The 19,585-nt window shown below is 44.2% G+C and overlaps 1 protein-coding gene across 14 annotated transcripts in view; it reads left to right on the top strand.

The window, feature by feature from the left end:
- FHOD3 (formin homology 2 domain containing 3) overlaps positions 1–13,906 on the top strand; it is a 456,454-nt gene extending 442,548 nt beyond the window's left edge. For 8 of the 14 annotated variants that reach the window (XM_019637921.1, XM_019637916.1, XM_019637917.1 and 5 more), the window contains 2 exons: positions 2,942–3,103; positions 13,279–13,906. In XM_019637921.1, coding sequence (XP_019493466.1) covers positions 2,942–3,103; positions 13,279–13,361 — 245 coding nt within the window. In that variant the 3' untranslated portion in view covers positions 13,362–13,906. The remainder of the gene's footprint in view (positions 1–2,941; positions 3,104–13,278) is intronic. The other 6 variants (XM_019637927.1, XM_019637915.1, XM_019637928.1 and 3 more) reach the window with 2 other exon arrangements.
- Positions 13,907–19,585: the final 5,679 nt, after the last annotated feature.

Raw genomic sequence — 19,585 nt, 5'->3', positions numbered from 1 at the left:
AGCTGTTCCTTTTCAACATCTCCTGACATGTTGCAGAAAAGCTGTTCAGCTTCTCTGCACGCTCAGGCTGCTGTTTCCAGGGGGTATGTAGTAGGGAGTGGCAAGCTACCACCCCTGTTACAACTACAAATAATTTAAAAAAAGAATGACAAAAGCTTTCTTTTAAGAGATATCAGAGAACTGTGAAAGGAAAGAGGACTACATAGACTAGAATTCTAGGTGAGTGAGAGTGCCTCTGTAGGAGCATTTGCCGCATCTGGGCACAGGCTGAGCATTGGACTTGCCCTGGGCAGAGCAACTCTAACAGTAAGAAGAAGCCAGCAGAACTTCTTATAGCCATGTGAGCCGCCATAAGAGAATGGGATCTAGAGGAGCTCCAAAGGTAGACAGTTTTCTGCAGGAGACTTTTACTAAGCCCTAGGCAGCATGGGGAGAGGAGGCTGGGCCAGAAAGGCTGGAGGAAGTGTCCTGCATTCTTGAAGTTCTGAAGAAACCAAGACAAGCTAGAGTAAGCACCTCCAGCAAATGCATCCTGATGTTATTACATTAAAACAATATAATATATATTTTCATATTGTTATTTTCTTCTTAGACAACTTCTTTAGGTTATATTATTAAGGAAAAATCAATGCTTTCTTTCAAATTGCGTATTTTGAAAACTGAAGTCAAAATAAAGTAACATGGTGCTATAATGCTTTATCTCCTCCACCACATCTCTGTATATATAAATATCTTGTTAATACTTGGGAGACTGTGGTAAGCCCAGTGGCCCTTGGGGTCTGTAAAAGATATGGGCAGCATTCCCCTGATGACTACAGATGAGTGCAAAAGTTCCAGAAAGAGAAACATACATGACCAGGAAGAATAGGCATAAACAGTAATCAGGCAGTGAGGACAGTGACCAAGGGGAGAGGGAATGGGGCCACGAGGGAATGACCTCATCACAAAACTGAATTTGACAATTCCAGACATGTGGCAAGATGCTCCTTTTAAGTATCTCCTGCCACGTTATGGTGAAAGTGGGTCCCTAGGGAGGTATAAGATGGGAAGTACCGATAATTCTCAGCAGGAAGGGTAGATGATGTCTTCATTTCTGGCCCGGTGCTCTGAAAATATGCTATGAGCAAATACAATTGATTGAGCTCAGTGTATTTTTGGAAGGGTAGTTTGACATTTCAAAATGAGACAGCATTATAAATCAATAGGTAAAAGGGAAAACAATAAATCGCTGGGTGAAAACACAATTGTACCGTTGATTGTTCCACCGAGGAGGCTGTTATTCAGAGGCTCTGCAGAGTCCCCGCCTGAAAGCTGTGCCACGGTGAGACCTTTTGTCTCAAATTAGAACACCTGGACCACCCTGAGAATGCAGAAAAAACCAGCAGCAATTTCAAATAATCTGAGAAGAACTTATATTTAAAGGGTTTTATGATGCTGAAAAAAAACTTGTCTTCTGATAGAAGCAAGTAGATCAAGCTCCCTTGGGTATAAGCAGACAAAGTACAATTTACTACTTTTGACTATGTCACTGTTGTTGGTGTGCTCCCAAAATAAAAATTTAAATGACATCAACAACAACAAACACACCTTGTCATTGGAAAACATCAGTGTCCTCTAGCCACAGGTCTCAAATACATGCAGGGATGGAGTACCTGGAATCATGGTCCTCCCTTTGCGAAGTGTATTGTGTGTATAATTCAGTCATGTGACTCTTACTAGAAGAAATTATGGCTAAATTATAGCATGCTACATATTTGCCATAAAATTTCAGCCATAAACACATGTGCATGAAAATCAATCTACGGAACTGTGATCAGCTATTCCCAACTATTTCCACAATATCCCAACACCACAAAAGCTTTTAAAAATTGGTATGGGAGAAGAACCCAAATTTTATAAATATATATTTATTAACATTTTTTCCCCCTGTGATTTGGGAAAATCTGGCTGTTGTTCAGCTGCAGCTGGACCTTAGCTAGTCTCAGGGTACCTGTGTTCCATTTGGCATAGAGTTTGAGAACACTCACCTACAGGCTTTTGAAGTTGTCTATTTGTTATGAAAAGGAGTATAAGTAGAGGAAATTCATAATTTTGATCACATTGTACATCTTCTTACAGAAGCATATTTCCCATCTTACAGATTTTGCAAGGATGTTGATCGATCACAAAGGCGTAGTTCTTGATGTATTAAATAGGATTAATTTCTAACTATTTACTATGACTTGGGAATGCATGTTTTCATAGTACTTTTTTCTTGCGTATCTATAGGCAGATGCTTCTATGCCAGACTTGGACTGTCTTAATGCGTAGTTATTAATAAATGTATTTTTTTTAGTGAGGGAGCAGAGGAATGTACTGAAGAGAATTTATGTCAACTCCCCCTTAGCAGGTTGTAGAGGACAGATAATCTTGTTATGATATTTAAAGGCTAGGTAATCCAAAGATAAGCTATGATTCAAAATCCACTGATTGTTACTGAACTGAATGGGAAGTTGGGGTTAGTTAAAATTCACCAGGCACTCACAATCATGGATAGAGAGCTAAGTTAACAGGTGTCTCTGGACATTACTGGATGTACATCAGCATGTGGCATGGGAGGTCTGGCCTCCCATGATCACTGGACCTGGCGGGTGGGGCAACTCATCCAGGCATAGAAAGTTAAAGGACAGCGAGACAAGAACACAGCCATGGTATAAGGTAGTATGACAAAAGTGCCCCATGTGAGGGTTTGTGGGAGCACAGAGCCTAGAGGGTAATGGTCACAGGTCACAGGGGTGCCTCTGCAGTGGGAATGGGTGAGCACCCTGGATCTGTTAGGCTCAAGCTTTCTGTTCTGATCCATGGTTGATAGAACTCTGCTGCTGGAGGAGCAGTGCTGCGAATTTTGTTTGGCGTTGTCCTTTCTGAGTACACTGCACTCTCTGGTTGTTTAATTCTCCAGGATCCACTAGTTCATGGACTATGGGAACTGATGACTCGCCTAATGTCACGGATGATGCCGCTGATGAGATCATGGACCGCATTGTCAAGTCGGCCACCCAAGTGCCCAGTCAGCGAGTGGTGCCTCGGGAGAGGAAGCGCTCCCGAGCCAACCGAAAATCTCGTAAGTGCCTGTGAGCTGCTGTGAGAAGCTCACCCCACAGGGACCTGACCTCCAGTTTTGTATGACGCAGGAAGGGCAGAGACTCAGAGGCAGGCTCCAGTGAATTGTCAGTGGTGCCGGGAGGGCCCACCTGTGCTCGTCAACAAAAGGTTTCATGTTTGACCGTCAGCTTTGGCCATTGTGGAGGAGGGTTGCTGCAACCACCCCTATCCAATGTATTAGCCATTTCTGGTCAGGCATCCCTCAGTTGTCCCCAGGAAGGCCTGAAAAGCCCTTACATTGTCTCTGGTTTGCAGAGGTTGGCACAAGCGTGCCCACTGCCAAGTATTGCCCTTGAATGCAGCTAGAGGCTGCGTTTCTGCCCTTCACCTAGCATGAGGGGCCACTCTCTGGGCTGGAGATGGTTCCTTAACCATGGCTGCACATTAGAACCTTCTGTAGAGTTTTGTAAATTCTAGGTGCTTGGGCTGCACCCAGGCTGACTACTTCAGAGCCTCTGAGGCCCTGCCCTGTCCCTCAGGCAATTGGTGGCATTAGGAGGCAGGCTCTCCCTCTATCGGGTGCATCCCCTGCCACTTGCCCTTCATTTTTTAAATGGAAAACTATCATTGAGGGGACTGGCTTTTTACATCTTCAAGAATATGTTTCTGGGCTCCAGCATCAATATCTAAGGACTTTATTTTTCCCAACATTTTTCTGTTTCTTGGTGCTGCTGTGAAGTCTTTGCCAGTCTCTTAGTGTACCCATATAAGAACTTGGCTAAGGACTTGCTACTCAAAGTTGGTCCTCAGACAATATGAGCATCTCCTACAGGCTGGTTAGAAAGGCATATTCATGGAGCCCATACCAGGGCAACTGATTCAGAATCTTCATTTAACAAGATTCCCTGGTGACTCGTGTGCACAATAGTTGGAACAGCACTGGCGTGTGAGGCCAAGAGTGGAATTACAGGGTCCTCAGGTTTGCACATCTTCAGTGGCAAACTCTTCTCCAAAAGGTGGGTCTAATCCACGCTCTCTCCATGCTGCGAGCTGAATCTCAGTTACTCTAGGCCGAGGCAGCTCTTCCCTTTTTGCCTGTCTGAAGGGGGTGAAATAAAATTTTCTTGTAGTTTTAACCGACTTTCCTGCATATTAGGAAGGTTGCACCCCTTGGCCATTTTCATCTCTTCTTTTGTGTATGCTTTGTCTATATCATTTGCCTACTTTTCTCTTGCTATTTTTCATGATAAAAAATTAATTTCTTAAAGTAGCTTTTTAAATGAAACTTAAGAAAGGCTTTTGGAGGTCTTAAGTAGTTTATCTTCAGTATTTGACATTGCTTGCCCTCCTATTAGTTAGTTATTGAAATAGACTGGTAACCCAATGGCAGAAACCTTGTACCAGCTCACTTCTGGTCTTGCTGCAATGGGTAATCTCAGTGTGAGAATCACCACTGCGAGGAGCTGGGAAAAGCATGGCAGCCTGAGGGGTGTTGGTCAGACCAATGGAGATGGGTAAAGCAAGGATGCCAGGTCAGGGAGTGTCCTCACAGAGGTGGACAGGGTTGGGCCAGGGACCTCAGAAAAAGAGACTGCATGAGACAGTGGCCTGGCCAGTCCCTGGAGGGTAAGTGTTGTTCCTACAGGTTACACATCTGTGTTGGCAATGAGTATTGGTCCTGCTCTCTGGTCTACAGAGAACCAGATTCTTAGAGAGACACATAATGTCACTGGGGGGAACAATAATACACTCATAATTAATTTTCTTCTTCCATCTGGCCAGAGAGATATTTTGCCTGTTTGTTGTTGACATAAAATAATTTCCTTTGGTATCGTTTCCATTCCAATCTTATGCAAAACAGCCGTATATTCTTTTTATTTAGCCAAACACATTTTATCCTGTGATACAGTTACTACAACAAATACTGCACTGCATGTATGTAAATGTTTATCTGTAACAGGTTTAATTTATTGGTAATGGCACCATCAACAGAAATTTAAGATGGAGGAAGTTACTTTGGTTTCTATTATAAAGGGGTGATGAACTCCAGCTTTTCACAAGAGGTTAAAGGAATAACAAAAAAAATTACAAAATCAATGTGGAGTTTCCCTTTTGGGCCTCACCCTGAAACAATGCTGTACTTGATTTGATTGTTTAGTGGTGGTGATGAGGCAAGTGGTTAATGAGTAACCAACATATTTGGGCTATAACTCATTTGGCTAAAGACGATAATAGTCCAGCTATTGCAGGAAACAGATTCCATCCCATAATCTAGAAATTTATGACCTTCAAGCCACTGGAGAATCCTCTGAGATAATTAAATGTTTGCTTTCATGTTTGATGCTAGTGGCCAGGACTACACAAGCCAAACGTCCTGCGAAAGCCTGAAATATGGGGCCACACCAAGGGCATCTTTATTGGTTTGCAGGTTCTCATGGCTCAGTTGTGCTGCTTTTCCGACTGGTGCCCTCAGGATATCATTAATTAAAATGTTTTGGACTGTCCGGTTGATTTCTAGCCTGTGAAATGGTTGATCCGATGCACCTCATGGGCTCCCCCAGATTCTAGCCAAGGCTCTCTCCTTGGCTGGTGCATCAGACCGAAGGAGAAAGTTCTTCGAGCTCTTTGTTTTTTGTTTTGTTTTTTCCTTATTTTGGTTTTTCTTTTCATCAGATTGGGGCAGATATTTTTTCCGGGAGCTATTTGTTCTCCTAGGCTCCCTGCATATTGGCCTTCCCTAGACAGCCCTGAAGCCGACTGGCATGTGAGGTATCCTTATGGATGTGACTGCAGGATGGGCCACGGTGACGAGTGTTCCCTGTATTCTTCTGAATGCTTCCCTGTATTCTTCTCTCTCGCACCCATCTTGGGAAGAGGGTTTCTGCCCAGCTGGCTGCCTGCATGTGGCCACTAGCCCAGATGGTCATGGAACAGTGTGGGGATGAAGGACTCATAGTCTGCCTTTTCTCTTTCCTGGGGGAGCCCAGGTCTTGTCAAGGTGGAGAGAGGCAAGATGTCCCTTCTCCTGCTGCCTTTCCCTCTGAGGGGGATCTGGGCCCCACCTGTGACATGACTGTGGAGTTTTGGGCTCAGGGCTATATTTCTATAACGATGTGATCACTTATATGTGACCTACAAGTAATTGACCAGTTAGCTAGTTAGAATCCTAAGGTTGGTCACCATTTCAAGAACAGTGTCTAAGTGGGCAGAGCCGGAGGTTCGATTTCAGGGCCTGCTGGGAAAGGAATGCAGAGCTCTGATTCGATTTCACGTCCTGGCTCCCATCCCTTCATATCATGACTTCCTCGTCAACGTGCCTCTCATGACGCTTTGACATTCCTCTCAAAGGGCATGTGGCATGTTTTATGTTGATTTGATATAACTAAACATCTAATTTTATTTCTCTTACAGAACATTGAGGTATGTAGCCATGCTATCTGTTAAGTAGAATTTCATGGAGAAAGAGAACAATTGCCTCTGAAAAATTATTGAATCTGTTTTTGGGGAAAACAGGATTTATGCCTCACAAAATATTAGATTCAGCCCTGGTTCTAAGCAGTACACAACTTAGTTCAGTTGTCTCTCTACTTTTCCAAAGTGACTTTTGAAAATACCCAGGCATTTTCCCACTAATTCCATTAAAAAATTTCCCTGCATTTTATTTAAATAGGTTTTTCTTACTCCCTGTGAACCATATTTATATTTATATAAAATGTATATTTATAGGGCACGCTAACAATGGCAGTAGGTCAGAGGCTTTGAAACTAATGCTCTTAGAATACAGTAAAATAAGATGTTAATGGAAAGAATTCAAGTTTCTTGATCAAACTTTTGTCTTCTCAACAACAGTATCATCACTGTTTACTGAGCACCTAATTATTCTGAGAGCTCGTTAAAGCTAGACCAATCCCTCCTTTAAAGACAGCTGAGGGTGCCCACCTATGTGTATAGGACACAGGACAGAAAAGTAAATAGAACAAGTCCATGAGAGAACCTAAAGTCTTAGGTCAAGAGTCACTTCATTTTAGAGGGTGACTCGAGGGCTTGTGCCAGTTGGGAGGAGTGCCACCATCAGTGTCCCCTCAGGCTGCAGAAGTAAAGGGAACCGAACAGGATGGAGCTGACAGTGGCTCTCTAATTCTTTGGGGAATACTTTAAGCCTATAGTAGGTTCCAAGACCTTTTCCCTTGGAAAGGAAGATGGGTAAGGGAGGAAGGCATTTGCAGCCTTTGCTCTGCATTGGGAGGGCTTTGGAGGCAGGGGTGGGTGGACACAAGAAAAGGACTTGGAAGGGGGGAGGTGTAGGGGGAGCAGTGAGGCAGGGGCATGATTTCTGTCTGGGAACTGGGGAGAGAAATGAGGCCCAAATCAGAGCAGGTTCTGTCAGAAGTAAAAACAGACCCCAAATCATCAGGGTCCTGAAAGGGGGTCCAAAACAAAACAGGGATGTACAAGCCTTGCTTCTGAGCCCACAGAGGTCGGAGCAGCCCCGTACCCCAGAGCAGAGCCAGGCTAGAGGCCAAAACTCTGATGTGGCAGGAAACTCAGGCAGAAGCCTCAGGGTTAGAGAGGTAATGCAGGAAGAGTTTGAAAGTGTTCCACTGCACTGAATGGCTTTCTGGTTGCTTCCTTTTCCAACAATTCACCCTCCCATGCTGAGCACTAGCATAGAAAGAGGAGGTTGGCTTGGGTATTCTCCACCACGTCTGTCTATGTGCCAGGCACCCGTTTGACCCAGAGTAAAAGTTCAAGAGGAATCAGTAAATAAAGGAATCTGAGGATCTGTCTTCCTTCCTGAGAGCCTGCCTTTTCCTGAGCCTCAATCAGATGGCAGTGATGTAAGTCAGGGACCTCAAACCTGACCCGTCATCCGAATCTCCTGGGGAGGTTAAAATGCAGCATGTGGGCCTCTCATGAGACCTTTGTTTTGTGTGTCTGGGGTGAGTCTAAGAAGTCAAATTTAAATCAGCCATATTTGAGAAACTTGGCTTGTTATTGCAGTGCCAAGTTTCATAATTTTAACTTTTTATTTTGAAAGAATTTATACTTAACAAGAAAGTTGCAAAAATCGCACAGAGAGTTGCTTTATGTCCTTCACCCAGCTTCTCCTAATGTTCATGCCTTGCATAGTGTAGGACAATTTATCAAAACTAAGACACTAACACTGGTATAATACTATTAACAGAGCTATAGGCTTGATTCAGATGCCACCAGTTTTCCCATTTTCTGTTCCACAGACCTCCCCAGGATCCCACATTGCACTCTCTAGTCTCCTCATATCTGGAGAGGATGTTTCATGACCTTGACACTTTTGAAAAGTATTGGTCAGTTATTTTGTAGAATGCCTGTCAATTTGGGAAACCTCTGCTTTTAATGGACAGGATTTTGTGTTAAAAAAGATGGGCCGGCCGAGTGGCATGTTGGTTAAGAGCTGGCTTGGGACGCCAGCTCTGAGCAGCAGGGCCCCAGTTCGGATCCCACATGAGGGCCAGTGACACTGTGCTCTCTACAGCTAAGATGCTGAACAACAGCTTGACCTGGAGCTGGGCTGCTGTGAGTCACTGGCGACGGCGTAGGCTTCCATAAGCTACTGGGTGTGGCTGGCAGCCAGTGTGAGCGGCCGGCAGCCGGTGTGAGCTGCCAGGAGCCACCGTGAGCAGCTGTCCAATGACCGGCAACTGCCCTGCCTCACCTGGGAAGAGCGCAATGATAATACCAACATGGGCCAGTGAAGCAATGTCCTCCACAACTAGACTGAAGAACAAAAGGACAGCAACTTGTCTGATCCCCTTCCCCTGATTCCCCAGCGCTGTTTTCCTCCCCCAATTCCCCAATAAAAAATCTTTAAAAAAAAAAAAAAGATGGAAGGGTGGAAATGAGAAAAAAAGAACTCAGATGGTTAAATAATTCACATTGACCAAAAACCAAAACCAAAAATAAAACCCCACAGAAAGTCTAACATCGGATCACTAAGAACTAGACATCTTAAAACAATTTCCTACATTTAAATGCAAAGGGGCATGACTGGATCTGACATTTTTCTCAACTCAACCGACAGGTCTCTCTGTAAATGGACAATGTTGAATAGCTATAGAGCCAATTACCTCCCAACCACAAGATCTATCTATCTATCTATCTATCTATCTATCTATCTATCTATCTATCTATCTATCTATCTATCTATCTATGACACCTTGAAGTTCAGATATTAGTCCCTGTAATCCTAGACACACTGCTCTCGGTATACTCAGTAGAAAATCTTTAGAATCTTAGGGATTAAAAAAAAAACTTTGTTGTTTGATATTACATGCAAAAATGGGGGGAAATATCTGTCAGTGACCCAAAGGTGAAGGAGCACAAATAGATTTCTGCCCCATGGAAGTAGAAGTCGGTCTATTTCCCATCGATGGGAAAGATGGTTAGAACATATCCTGTCAGGCTTTGGCAGAGCACCGCTGTTTCCAGGGTGGGCTATGAGTTGAACATTCTGGCTTAAATCCTTCCTTACCGCTTACTGTGTGTGCTGGGCCAGGGACTCAATCTTTGCCATTTGCTCCCTTCCTGGGGGAGAGAACAGTACCCATCTCATAGGGTTTCCACAAAGATTAAGTGAAATAATCATGTTCCTGCTCAGTAAATGGTGGCCACTCTTGCCATTATTCTCAGATTCAACTTAGCAAAGAGTCCTCAGAGAGCACACTGTAGGATTAAAATGTTTTTCAATTCTGGGGGGGGCGGGAGGGAGAGAAAAAGAACTTAGGTTCTGCCTCTGTGTGCCCAGACACCTCTGTGTGGCATGTTCACACTGAGGCGCCCCCGTGTCAGATCCCACTGCTGTCTCTGCTGCATCGTGGGAGCTGTCGCAAGTCTCTCGGGCATAGACTGACAGCTGGTGCCAGCAAAGTGACCCATCGTGTCTGTGGAGGAGCTGCGAGGCAGACAGGGATAAACATTTCCACAGTCTGTTCTCTGTTAAGCAGCTGCGGGGAGGGGAGGCTGTCGCATGTGACAGGCTGGGGAGCTCCAGCCAGAGCATTCAAGCGGGAAGCAGGAATGGGGAGTGGAGAGGGGCCCAGACATTATCTTATCAGATGTAAGCCAGTCTCCCGCACCCCACTGGAGCAATCCCCAATGTGATGGAAGATTTGTTTCTATTGTACAAGTCCCACCTCCTGCCGGCCCCTGTTTGCTGGTCGCCTCATTCTCTAATGTCCCCAGCCTTTTATTGCCTTCGGAAGTGAGAGCCAACTCTCTGTCTTGGACAGGGTCTGCTGTCTCCGCACACCGTGTCCCTGTCAACCCCCTGCCTCCTTGACTGCAATACTTGGCTCAGGTAGAGGCTTGAGGCACGTTTGTTGAATGAATGAGTGAACTGATGAGCAGACAGATGGATGAATGGACACCCAAAGAAGCCCTTTCCATGCATGATTTGAATTTGGGGTACTAAGCTGATTTTAACTGATTACCTTCATTTTATACTTTCTGTCAAGTGGTAATGTGAATTAACTTTGACTCTTTAACAAAGGGAGGGTTCAAATTCTTAAAGCTTGTGGGGGCTGATGTATTTATTTGGTTTATTATGAGGTTATTATATTTATTATTATATTTACTATAAGGGAATTTATCTGAATTGTCATAAAGGCCCACAGAAAGTAGGATCCCATGGATGAGACAGATTTTCCATGAAGACCCACTTTTCAGGGACACGTCAGACAAGCAAAGGGACCTTAGCCTGTACTAGCTTTTTCCTGCAGCAGACAACACAGGAGCCCATGCAGAAGGGGTGTGAGAGGGTCCCAAGAGGTCTGGCATATCAAAACTTTGAGTAGACTATGATGCCAAGGGCATAGCCTCTATGCAGTCAGGCAGTTAGGCTTATGAAGCTTTATTCTGTTCTCTGAGCCTGTCCCAGAGAGGCTGGTCCAATGCCCATATCTACTGGGAAATTATTGCATAAGCTATAAGATGCCGGGTCCTTATTGAAGTTTTTACATGAACAAAACACTACAGTTACAGGACTAAAGCAAATATGTGACCAGAAGTGTTAAAGAAGAGCTTTAAATGCCCTCATGGGTAAAAAATGCCTACCAGTTCATGGAGCCTTTTGTCCTCATTTGGCCAGGCATGCATACCTATAGGCACCAAGATTATAGTTCATAGACACATGTCCATGCCACCTCTGCGGCTAATGAAATTTAAGATGCCCTGCTAGTGCAGCATGGACTTCTTCAGGCAGAATTTTGCATCTTGGATAAGAGGTCTTAGCAGTCCTTGTCAAGAATGAGAAATATTTTTATCCTATTTTCTGCCATTAAAGTTATTATCTTTCCTTAACAAATACTTGAAGGAGTGCTTTAGTGACATAAAGGGTTATTACAAACTAGTATTTTTATTGCTGCCCCATAGAACGAATTCCATTGCTCAATTAAATGCAGTCTGCCTCCAGCCAAGGCTCTGGAGCCAAACATTTTGTCTGGATAAGTTAGACACTCAGTCTGGAGCCCAAGGGGCCGGGGTGGAGTGAGCTAGTGCAGAAGCAGCTGCAGATGGACAGCTCAGGGGCCAAGAGCTAGGCTTGGACATACAGTAGTGTGTGTTGGTGGTATGATTTGAGGCTACCCCTCACCACAGATCTTTATCTCTATAAAAACCCAGACTTTATGTCTGTGAGTCTTCTAGAAGTGTGTTGATTCTTTGAGTGGAAAGCTGAACACATACTAGGTTCTCCATAAAGTGTTTGTTGATTGACCAATTGATGGGTTAGTTGTTGGTCCTGTTCAAAGTGCTGATTCCTGGGAGAGAAGAAACCTCTTAGCAATAGATATTAGCCCCTGTTCATTCTCCCATGGGCATGGGTCTTTCAGATCCTTTGTCCACAGGCTAAGTGAGCTTTTGCCCAGGGGATAATAGGGAGACATGGAATATGGGGTATTTATTGCCTGCGGACTTATGAGGTGGGGCCCTGCCCTCTGGGAGGCCTCAGAGGGTAACGCCTGCAGCCCCAGTCACAGAGGGGATGCAGGGAATTGGGTCTGGCAAGGAAAGATGGGAAGATACTAAGGGTGAGCTTTGCTTTCTCCACATTCTGACCAGGGGCCTGCCCTGCTCATCTCAGATCCTCTGGCTGTTTAAGGATCTAGGATGAAAGGTAGATCTGTAACACATCTTTTCTGAAAGTAGAACAAGTACCCCAAACTCTGTATGACCTTACATACAGAGTAGGCCGAATTCAATTTATAAATTAAGGGAAATGTAATTAGGCAACCTTTCAAATGGAAGGTCTTGTGTTAGAAGGGGTAGTTGCTTCCTCATTCATCCTTATCCAGCCTTACTTATTGACATCAAAACTGACCAACACTGAACAATGGAAACACCCACAGTTCCAAGTGACACACAAGCCAATTCTAAGTCAGTGAAACATGAGTGTTCCTTTACTGGGGGAAGCACCAGTGATAAGGGTCATTCGTCCTTCGTGAGCCTTGTGTGTTGCATAGAGAATATCCACCAAATCCACCCAGAAGTTTGGCAGTTTGCTTCTTGGAATCCAGTCCATAAGGAATCACTGGTTATTCTCTGTAGAGGCCTTGTGATGAGTTGAGAGTAAGATTCATGCTGCTCACAGAGAGACTCATCTTGACTGCTGCCCCTTGCGCTGGGTTCTCTTAACACCTTGCTCTGCAGGCCATGGGTTCTTTGGTATGTCCCCAGCATTGCTGCTGCTCCTGCATATTTGTGGGGTTGTCTTTGCATCATTGGAACTCACATTTTCCAAGGCTCTGCAAATTGTTTTTCCAGCTCTGATCCACTCCTTATGCTGGTCAGAGGCTGAGCTCTCAACGTGCCCTCTGAATTTTGACAGTTTGCACCCATTTCTCAGAAACTTTGTAAGGATGGGCCTTTCTTCCCTTCTCCCCACTTATAAGCCACCCCTCTCCCCTCCTCCACTTGGCTGTCCAGGGCAGCACCGGTGCCGTCTTTAGGTCAGCCTCTTGCAGCCCCAAGATTTTCCCGCCCTGGCAGATAGATGGCCAGGGCGCTTCAGCAGGGGCAGGACGGGGCCAGACCTCTGTGAGCCCTACGAGTCCCCCGGGAATCCTTGGGAGTAGGGGGTCCGGAGGACCGACTGCCATATGCCTGGCTGCTAATACCTCTTCTCTTCTCATCCCTTTGACCAATCCTCCGGTGCTGCTGTAGTGCGAAGGACCCTGAAGAGTGGCCTGACCCCAGAAGAAGCCAGAGCCCTCGGCCTGGTGGGCACCTCGGAGTTGCAGCTGTGATACCCGTGGGCGCCCTAAGAAGTGTGCCTGAGCTGAGTGCATGCTCCTGCTGGGGGGCAAGAAGACTCGCCATTAACATCTGAAGGTTCTGAAAGGGAGTGCCCATTTCTCTGTGTCACGGTGGCATGGCTGTGTTGCCCGCTGTGCACGGACGTGACTCTCTCAGAGTCTCTTTCATGTACTTTCTTCATTGTGTCAGCAGTGTTTCTCTCGTTTTCTTGACACCTGGTTTAGTAGTTCCAAAGTGTGGCACCTTTTCTGTGCAAGGAACAGCCCTTTTAAGGAGCAGATCACTCCTGTCACAGTTCCTGTGGTCCTCTGAGGCAATTTGATTAGAGTCACAGACTGGGTCTCTCCACAACACAAAAATATCCGGATGTAAACTCCAAAATTGTACACAAAAGAAAGCACAGATTGTTTACGAGTTGTGGATTTTAGATGTACTAAATGTTTATATGAATTCATAAATGTACACCATGTTTCAAATACTAAATAAATAAAGTTTAATGTCATAACCAGAAACTTCTCATCTCTTGGGTGTAGGACCTTAAACAGCTCCACAGGCTTGCCTCCTTCTGAATCGGCAAAACTTCTCAGATTCCTCAGGACACTGGCTCAGAATGGTCTCCAGGCCCTTCGGGCTTCATCTTTTGTTAATAGAATGAGAAGCCCTGACAAGGTGCTCTTTGTAACTCCTGATTTATTATGCATCAGGCTTTGTTATAGGAATGTTAGCAATAACCTGACCCACATGCTTTGTTTTGCTCCATTGTGGTTGAAGCAAAAATTAGAGTAGCATTTTCAAAAATCAACTATTCTGCAACTCACTCACTTGCCTCCTATGTAAAAACTCATTTTCTCAAAAAATGTACTAAGTCACCAAAACAAAATGGAAATGTAAAGCTTTGTCTACAGAAAATGACGAATGTAGTAGAGGTCATGAGGTGCTAAGGTGTCCAGAGCAGGGGGCACCATGAGGGGCTGTGAGCGACCTCAGAGCCACGCTGAGAGGGCTGGTGCTCAAGTGGTAGCTGAGCCCTCCACAGAAGTCCCTTGGTCCAGGGTCGTGTGGCTCCCCATGAAGAACCTCTGCCTCTGAAAACAGGGAGAGGTAAACCGTCACAGAGGGTATTTTGGGGGTTGAAAGATCATCAGGACACTAATTCTACCTTTGCCTTACTTTCAAAACCTCTGTGACTCTGTACTCCTAAATCTGGGTATATGTGATTGATAGACAAGATGCAGTGTGTAGTCTGAAAAGCCAAAGAGCATATGTATATGTTCACCCCACAGGCCTCTGTGACTGTGTCCCCCCTCTTCTTCATCCCCACTAACTGAGCAACAGGGAGCTCTTGTCAGCAACCATTTGTCCAGTAATACGTGATGAGTGTGAGTACCCCGGGCGAGCCTGGACCCTGCAAGAGCTAGGTCTGTATGTTACAGACAATTGAGTTTATTTAATCACTTTATTGAAAAGGATACATAGGTATTAATGTTTATTTCCTTATGGTTCTAAATCATGTGCAATACTCTGCATATTGTTTCGTGGTCTTTGCGTATTTATTTGCCTTGGCACTGAACATCGACATGGAATAGCTGTATCACTGGGAATGGTGATGTATACACAAAAGGGAAGATGCATTTTCGTTGAACCATTTAATGAACAAATACTTTGACGCTCTTACAGGGGCCCTGGGTGTTCTGCTGAGAGTTATTGCTTTAGAGCAAAAGGTCACAGTTGGAAGAAAGTGACTGAATGCATCTAATATTTATTTTAAGGATTAAAAACCTCTCAGAGGAAGCCAGCAAGCTAAATTAATCTTTTGGTTGCAGCTAGGTAGGTCTCTTTTTATTGGGAACTTGGTTTAGTCGTTTTTAGTGAAACGGGAGGATTTTTCCTATTGCTCGTTGCCTGTCTGCTAGCTGCCACTAATTCTGGCTTCCTCTGTTAGCATTTCTTGATTCAGGGTGTTAAGTTTCTCTAAAAGACCTTTGAGAAGCATTAAAGGGAATGGTACCTTACACTTGTGAGATGCTGTTGCTCATCTTGCTGGTTATCACCATAGCTACTCTAGTGCCTAATTCTTCACTTGGGTTGAAATGACCAAACTGCTAGTAAAGAAATGCAAACACTTCTCTGTTAAAGATGTCTGGAATTTGGGTTTCTTTGGACTCTTAAGGTTTTTCTATTTTAAAAATAAGTTAGCGATTTTGGGATGGAGGGAAGGGTGCACATAGCCTTGGAGGGCTGAAGACCCTGTTTAGTTTTATTCCAAGTCCATTGACACAGTGCAGAGAGGAAGACAGAGGCCTGGAGTCAGGAGGCCTGGTTTCCAGGCTTCTAACCTGTGGTGGCCTCCTTATAGTCCCCCGCTCTCAAGTCCACCTTTTCTGTCACGGCCTTGGGCTGGCGTATCACCAGATACCACTGTAGGAGGCTAAATAATGGCCACCCAAAGATAGCAGGTCCTAACTGCAGGAACCTGTAAATGTTATAAAGAAGGGTCTTTGCAGATGTTAATAAATTAAGGTCTGGGCATGGAGAGCTTATCTTGGATTATCTAGGTGTGCCTTAAATCCAATTTGATACATACAAAAGAGGAAACGTTATGAAGACAGAGGCAGAGACTGGGAAGAGGCAAGGGACAAATTGTCCCCTAGAGCCTCTGGAGAGAGTGAGGCCCCATGGACACCTTGCTATTGGCCCAATGAAACTGAAGTTGAACTTCTGGCTTCCAGAACTGAGAGAATACATTTCGGTTGTTTTAAGTCACCAAGTTTGTGGTAATGTGTATGGCAGCTCCAGGAAATTAATACAATGCCAAACACAGATATGCACTGAGGGCCTGTTATGGAGGTGACCCTGTGCCAGGGACTGGGGTTCGGCTGGGAAAAGGCGTCATGAGTCCTCCCCTTAGGGAGCTTACCTGAGACCACGAGGTGGTCATCAACTAAAATTAAAATTTAATCAACCACTCTGCAGCAATTTATACATTTTGTCAGAGAGGTAAGTAAAAATAAAAAAGACGCTGTTGCCTAAGGGGCGAAATGTCTTTGTAATTGCAATGAAAGTACATGATATTCAAATGCCCCATCAATTTTGTCCAAAAAAGCAGTCTATGTGGTAGAAAAATCATTCCTGTTTGCTAGGCAATTCATGGAGGGGAAAATGGGCTTTCTGAATGATTTTTTAAATAGTTAAAATATTTATTGAAGGCATCTTTGTGTGGGCACTTGTTATGTGTTAGTTTATATAATCCTTATAGCCACTCTGCATTTTCATTTTATGTACGAAGAAGTTGAGGATGAGAGATACTGAATAATTTTCCTCAAGGACAGAAGATGGGAAGAGATATATCCTGGCTTGTCACACTAGTTCCTGGTTATTTTTTGTTCTTTTAGAATCCTTAAGATGGTCTGTTGGTTGGATAGTCTAGGCCCAAACGTGCAGCACAGCCTGAACCAGGGGTGGGGGTGGGGGGCAGTGTGTGGGAAGCCAGTCAGTCCCACCCTGACCAAGCTGAAATCCTGGAGGCCTGGTTGTACACAAGGTGGCAGAACTATCTAAGCTCCTTTGGATAAGGGCTGACAATCATGCACAAATCTTCAACTATTAATAACTGGCAATCCATTCACCTACCCACCCACCCATCCATCTACATTCAGCACAAGTAGGAAAGATTCAGAAGCTCAAAGAAATCTATTGTGACTTTATGATGGAATGATTCCCACTTTGATGAACGGATAAGGTGAGAGGTCTTTAAGATTGCCGATGCTCAACTGAGGGAGGGCCAACCCATTATAGTCTCTTAATGGGCTCTATTTAGTTATTGTTTTTAAAAAGAATATTTAAGGTCTACCTGAAGAAGGACAAATTTATGATTTTGGGAATTTGTAGTTCAAACATGATTTCAGCTGTTGACATAGTGGAAATTGTTCCTCACTATTGGATTAGGTGGCGTCTTTTTCAGACGTTTTATAATTTAGAAGTACAGCTTTCCATGTACAGGAACATTAAATAGGTTCTGCCTAATTAGAAGCAACACCTGAGAATGAAATCTGGCACATTCTGACCATCACTGAGGAAGGACTGTGACACCATAGTTCATCAACCATGTAGGTTCAGTGGGTGCTGGACCCACTGTGTCTCCCAGGCTCCAATCCCCAGGTTCCCTGCTTGTGGCTGGAGGGCCGGAAGAGGTTTGCATGTGCCAGTCCCCATGTCTGCAGAGACTCAAGCACTCTGACCTCCTCGTTTCCCATTGCAGGGGCTAGACAACAGGTTTCTACTTCACGCATTTTCTTCTGTTCATTTTGATATAATATGCCATAAGTTATCTGATTTAGGTGGAAACACAAGGAAGTGGGTTTGACCAAATATAAATGATATCCCATAGAGGACCTGCACAGGATATTACAGATATGGCATTCAGTCAACCTCAGGGTAAGTGGGGCGCCTTCTGTTCCTGTGTTAGCAGCAGGCTTTCCTGGACCCTGAGGGGCCACGGCAGCACTTGGACTATTCAGTTGACCCAACTAAGCAGAGGCCTTGGCTTCTGTTCTTTCAGAAATAAATCAGAAAGCTCATATTCCTTTAGAGAGTGTCCCTGCCCCTTAATAAGCATCTGCTGAGAAATGCTTTTAAACCTGCACTCCTCTCTGGAAGTGGGTTCCACTTAGGGACAGACAGATACTTTTGGGTAGGGCAGTGGGCTAGGAAAATGAAGCAGTCACGTTTTCCAAAAAAGCCCCAACCAACCAACCAACCAACCAACCAACCAACCAACCAACCAACCAACCAACCAAAACACTTGAATTGTGTGCTCAATGGAATAATTATATTTTTGTAAAATTCCACTTTGAAAGAAGGAGAGCTGGCTGCCTGGGGAAGCTTTTGCAGCTGCTTTATCCAGTCCCTGAAAAAGAAGTTCTGATGATATGCTGATTTAGACAAGGTCGTTTTTCCTGGAACTCTGCACACAGCAGCTGGTGGTAGACATGGCTACAGAATTAGAGCAATTCGATCAACGTCAGAGTCCTTTGTGGTTTAAAAGATGAGGTGTGAGATTGGAAGTGACAAGGAATAAAGAAGCCCATTCTCGCTCAACCCATCCTCAGAAACGTAATCTCAATGGAAGGAAATGGGTTCCAATCCAGCAGCCCATCTCAGCAGGTATGAAAAAACAACTCATTTCTTTTTGGAAGAAAAACTGTCCTGAAATTGTAAAGATTGTGAACATTTAGACAACTTCTTAAATCAACATGTATATTGAAGTTCATTGTTTGGTTTAATTAAACTTTATAAGCTTGTTTATGAACAAATGTAAGACTTTTTTTTTTTTACATGACAATGTAGGGATAATCTTTATTTTATTATATAACCCTCATAAAATCCAGGGCCTTCAATAGCCCAGCCTCAGTACTTTGGTAAGGCAAAATTTGGGATTTGTCTTGTGCTTGATAGAATTCTTCGTGTTTTTAATTGATGTTATAATGTTGAAGGTGATTTCCCATTTTTGAATGGCCTAAAATATGAATTGTGAAAATAGTAATTGAGGCCACAGCAGGCTGTTTTGAGAATCAAATATTTAAAGGAAAATAGTTTTTCTTAAGTTGTTCAATAAACCTGCATTCTAGAATCCCAGCAGTTCCAGAAACTGTGGTCGTGGGCGAGACACCTGTGGGAGATGTGTCTCAGGAAGCACAAGGGATTTAAACGCAGACCCTCAAGAACAATCTGTATCTACCTATATCCTAAGGGATGACCTCGTTTACAAATAAAGTTTAAAGTATAAAGTTGGGAACTGGAGACTCTGTAACGGTAAGCTACTTTTCCATCTTATTAATCTTGTCCTAATAGTTCGTCCTTCACTTGTAGTTTTTGCTTGAGGGATGAGATCTCTCTCTCCGTTAGACTTAAACTGTTCTGAAGACTGTTTCTGTCCCTGTCCTGGTTGGTTTACAAGGTATTCTTTGCCAGTCTTTTATGGTGTGAAAAAAGAAAAAGCTAACTTGGTCTCCAGAGGAATAGCAGGTAATTTGAGAAGTGACATTTCTTGAGTGTCTTGAGTGATCCTTTTTGAGCTCAAGAAGGTGTTTTCAAAGCCAGTTCCACCTGCTCCCTGGGAGGGCAGTGATGAACTGCTTTAAGGTGCAGAAAATCTGCTCCTTCATTCCTCTCAGCTTTCCACGCTAATATGCAGGGGCCTAGCGGCTGAGCTGCT

This window comes from Hipposideros armiger, unplaced genomic scaffold (assembly GCF_001890085.2).
Source record: "Hipposideros armiger isolate ML-2016 unplaced genomic scaffold, ASM189008v1 scaffold_36, whole genome shotgun sequence".
Taxonomy (NCBI): Eukaryota; Metazoa; Chordata; class Mammalia; order Chiroptera; family Hipposideridae; genus Hipposideros; species Hipposideros armiger.
Note: the sequence above shows the minus strand (reverse complement) of the source record. Positions and strands in the feature narration are given on the sequence as shown.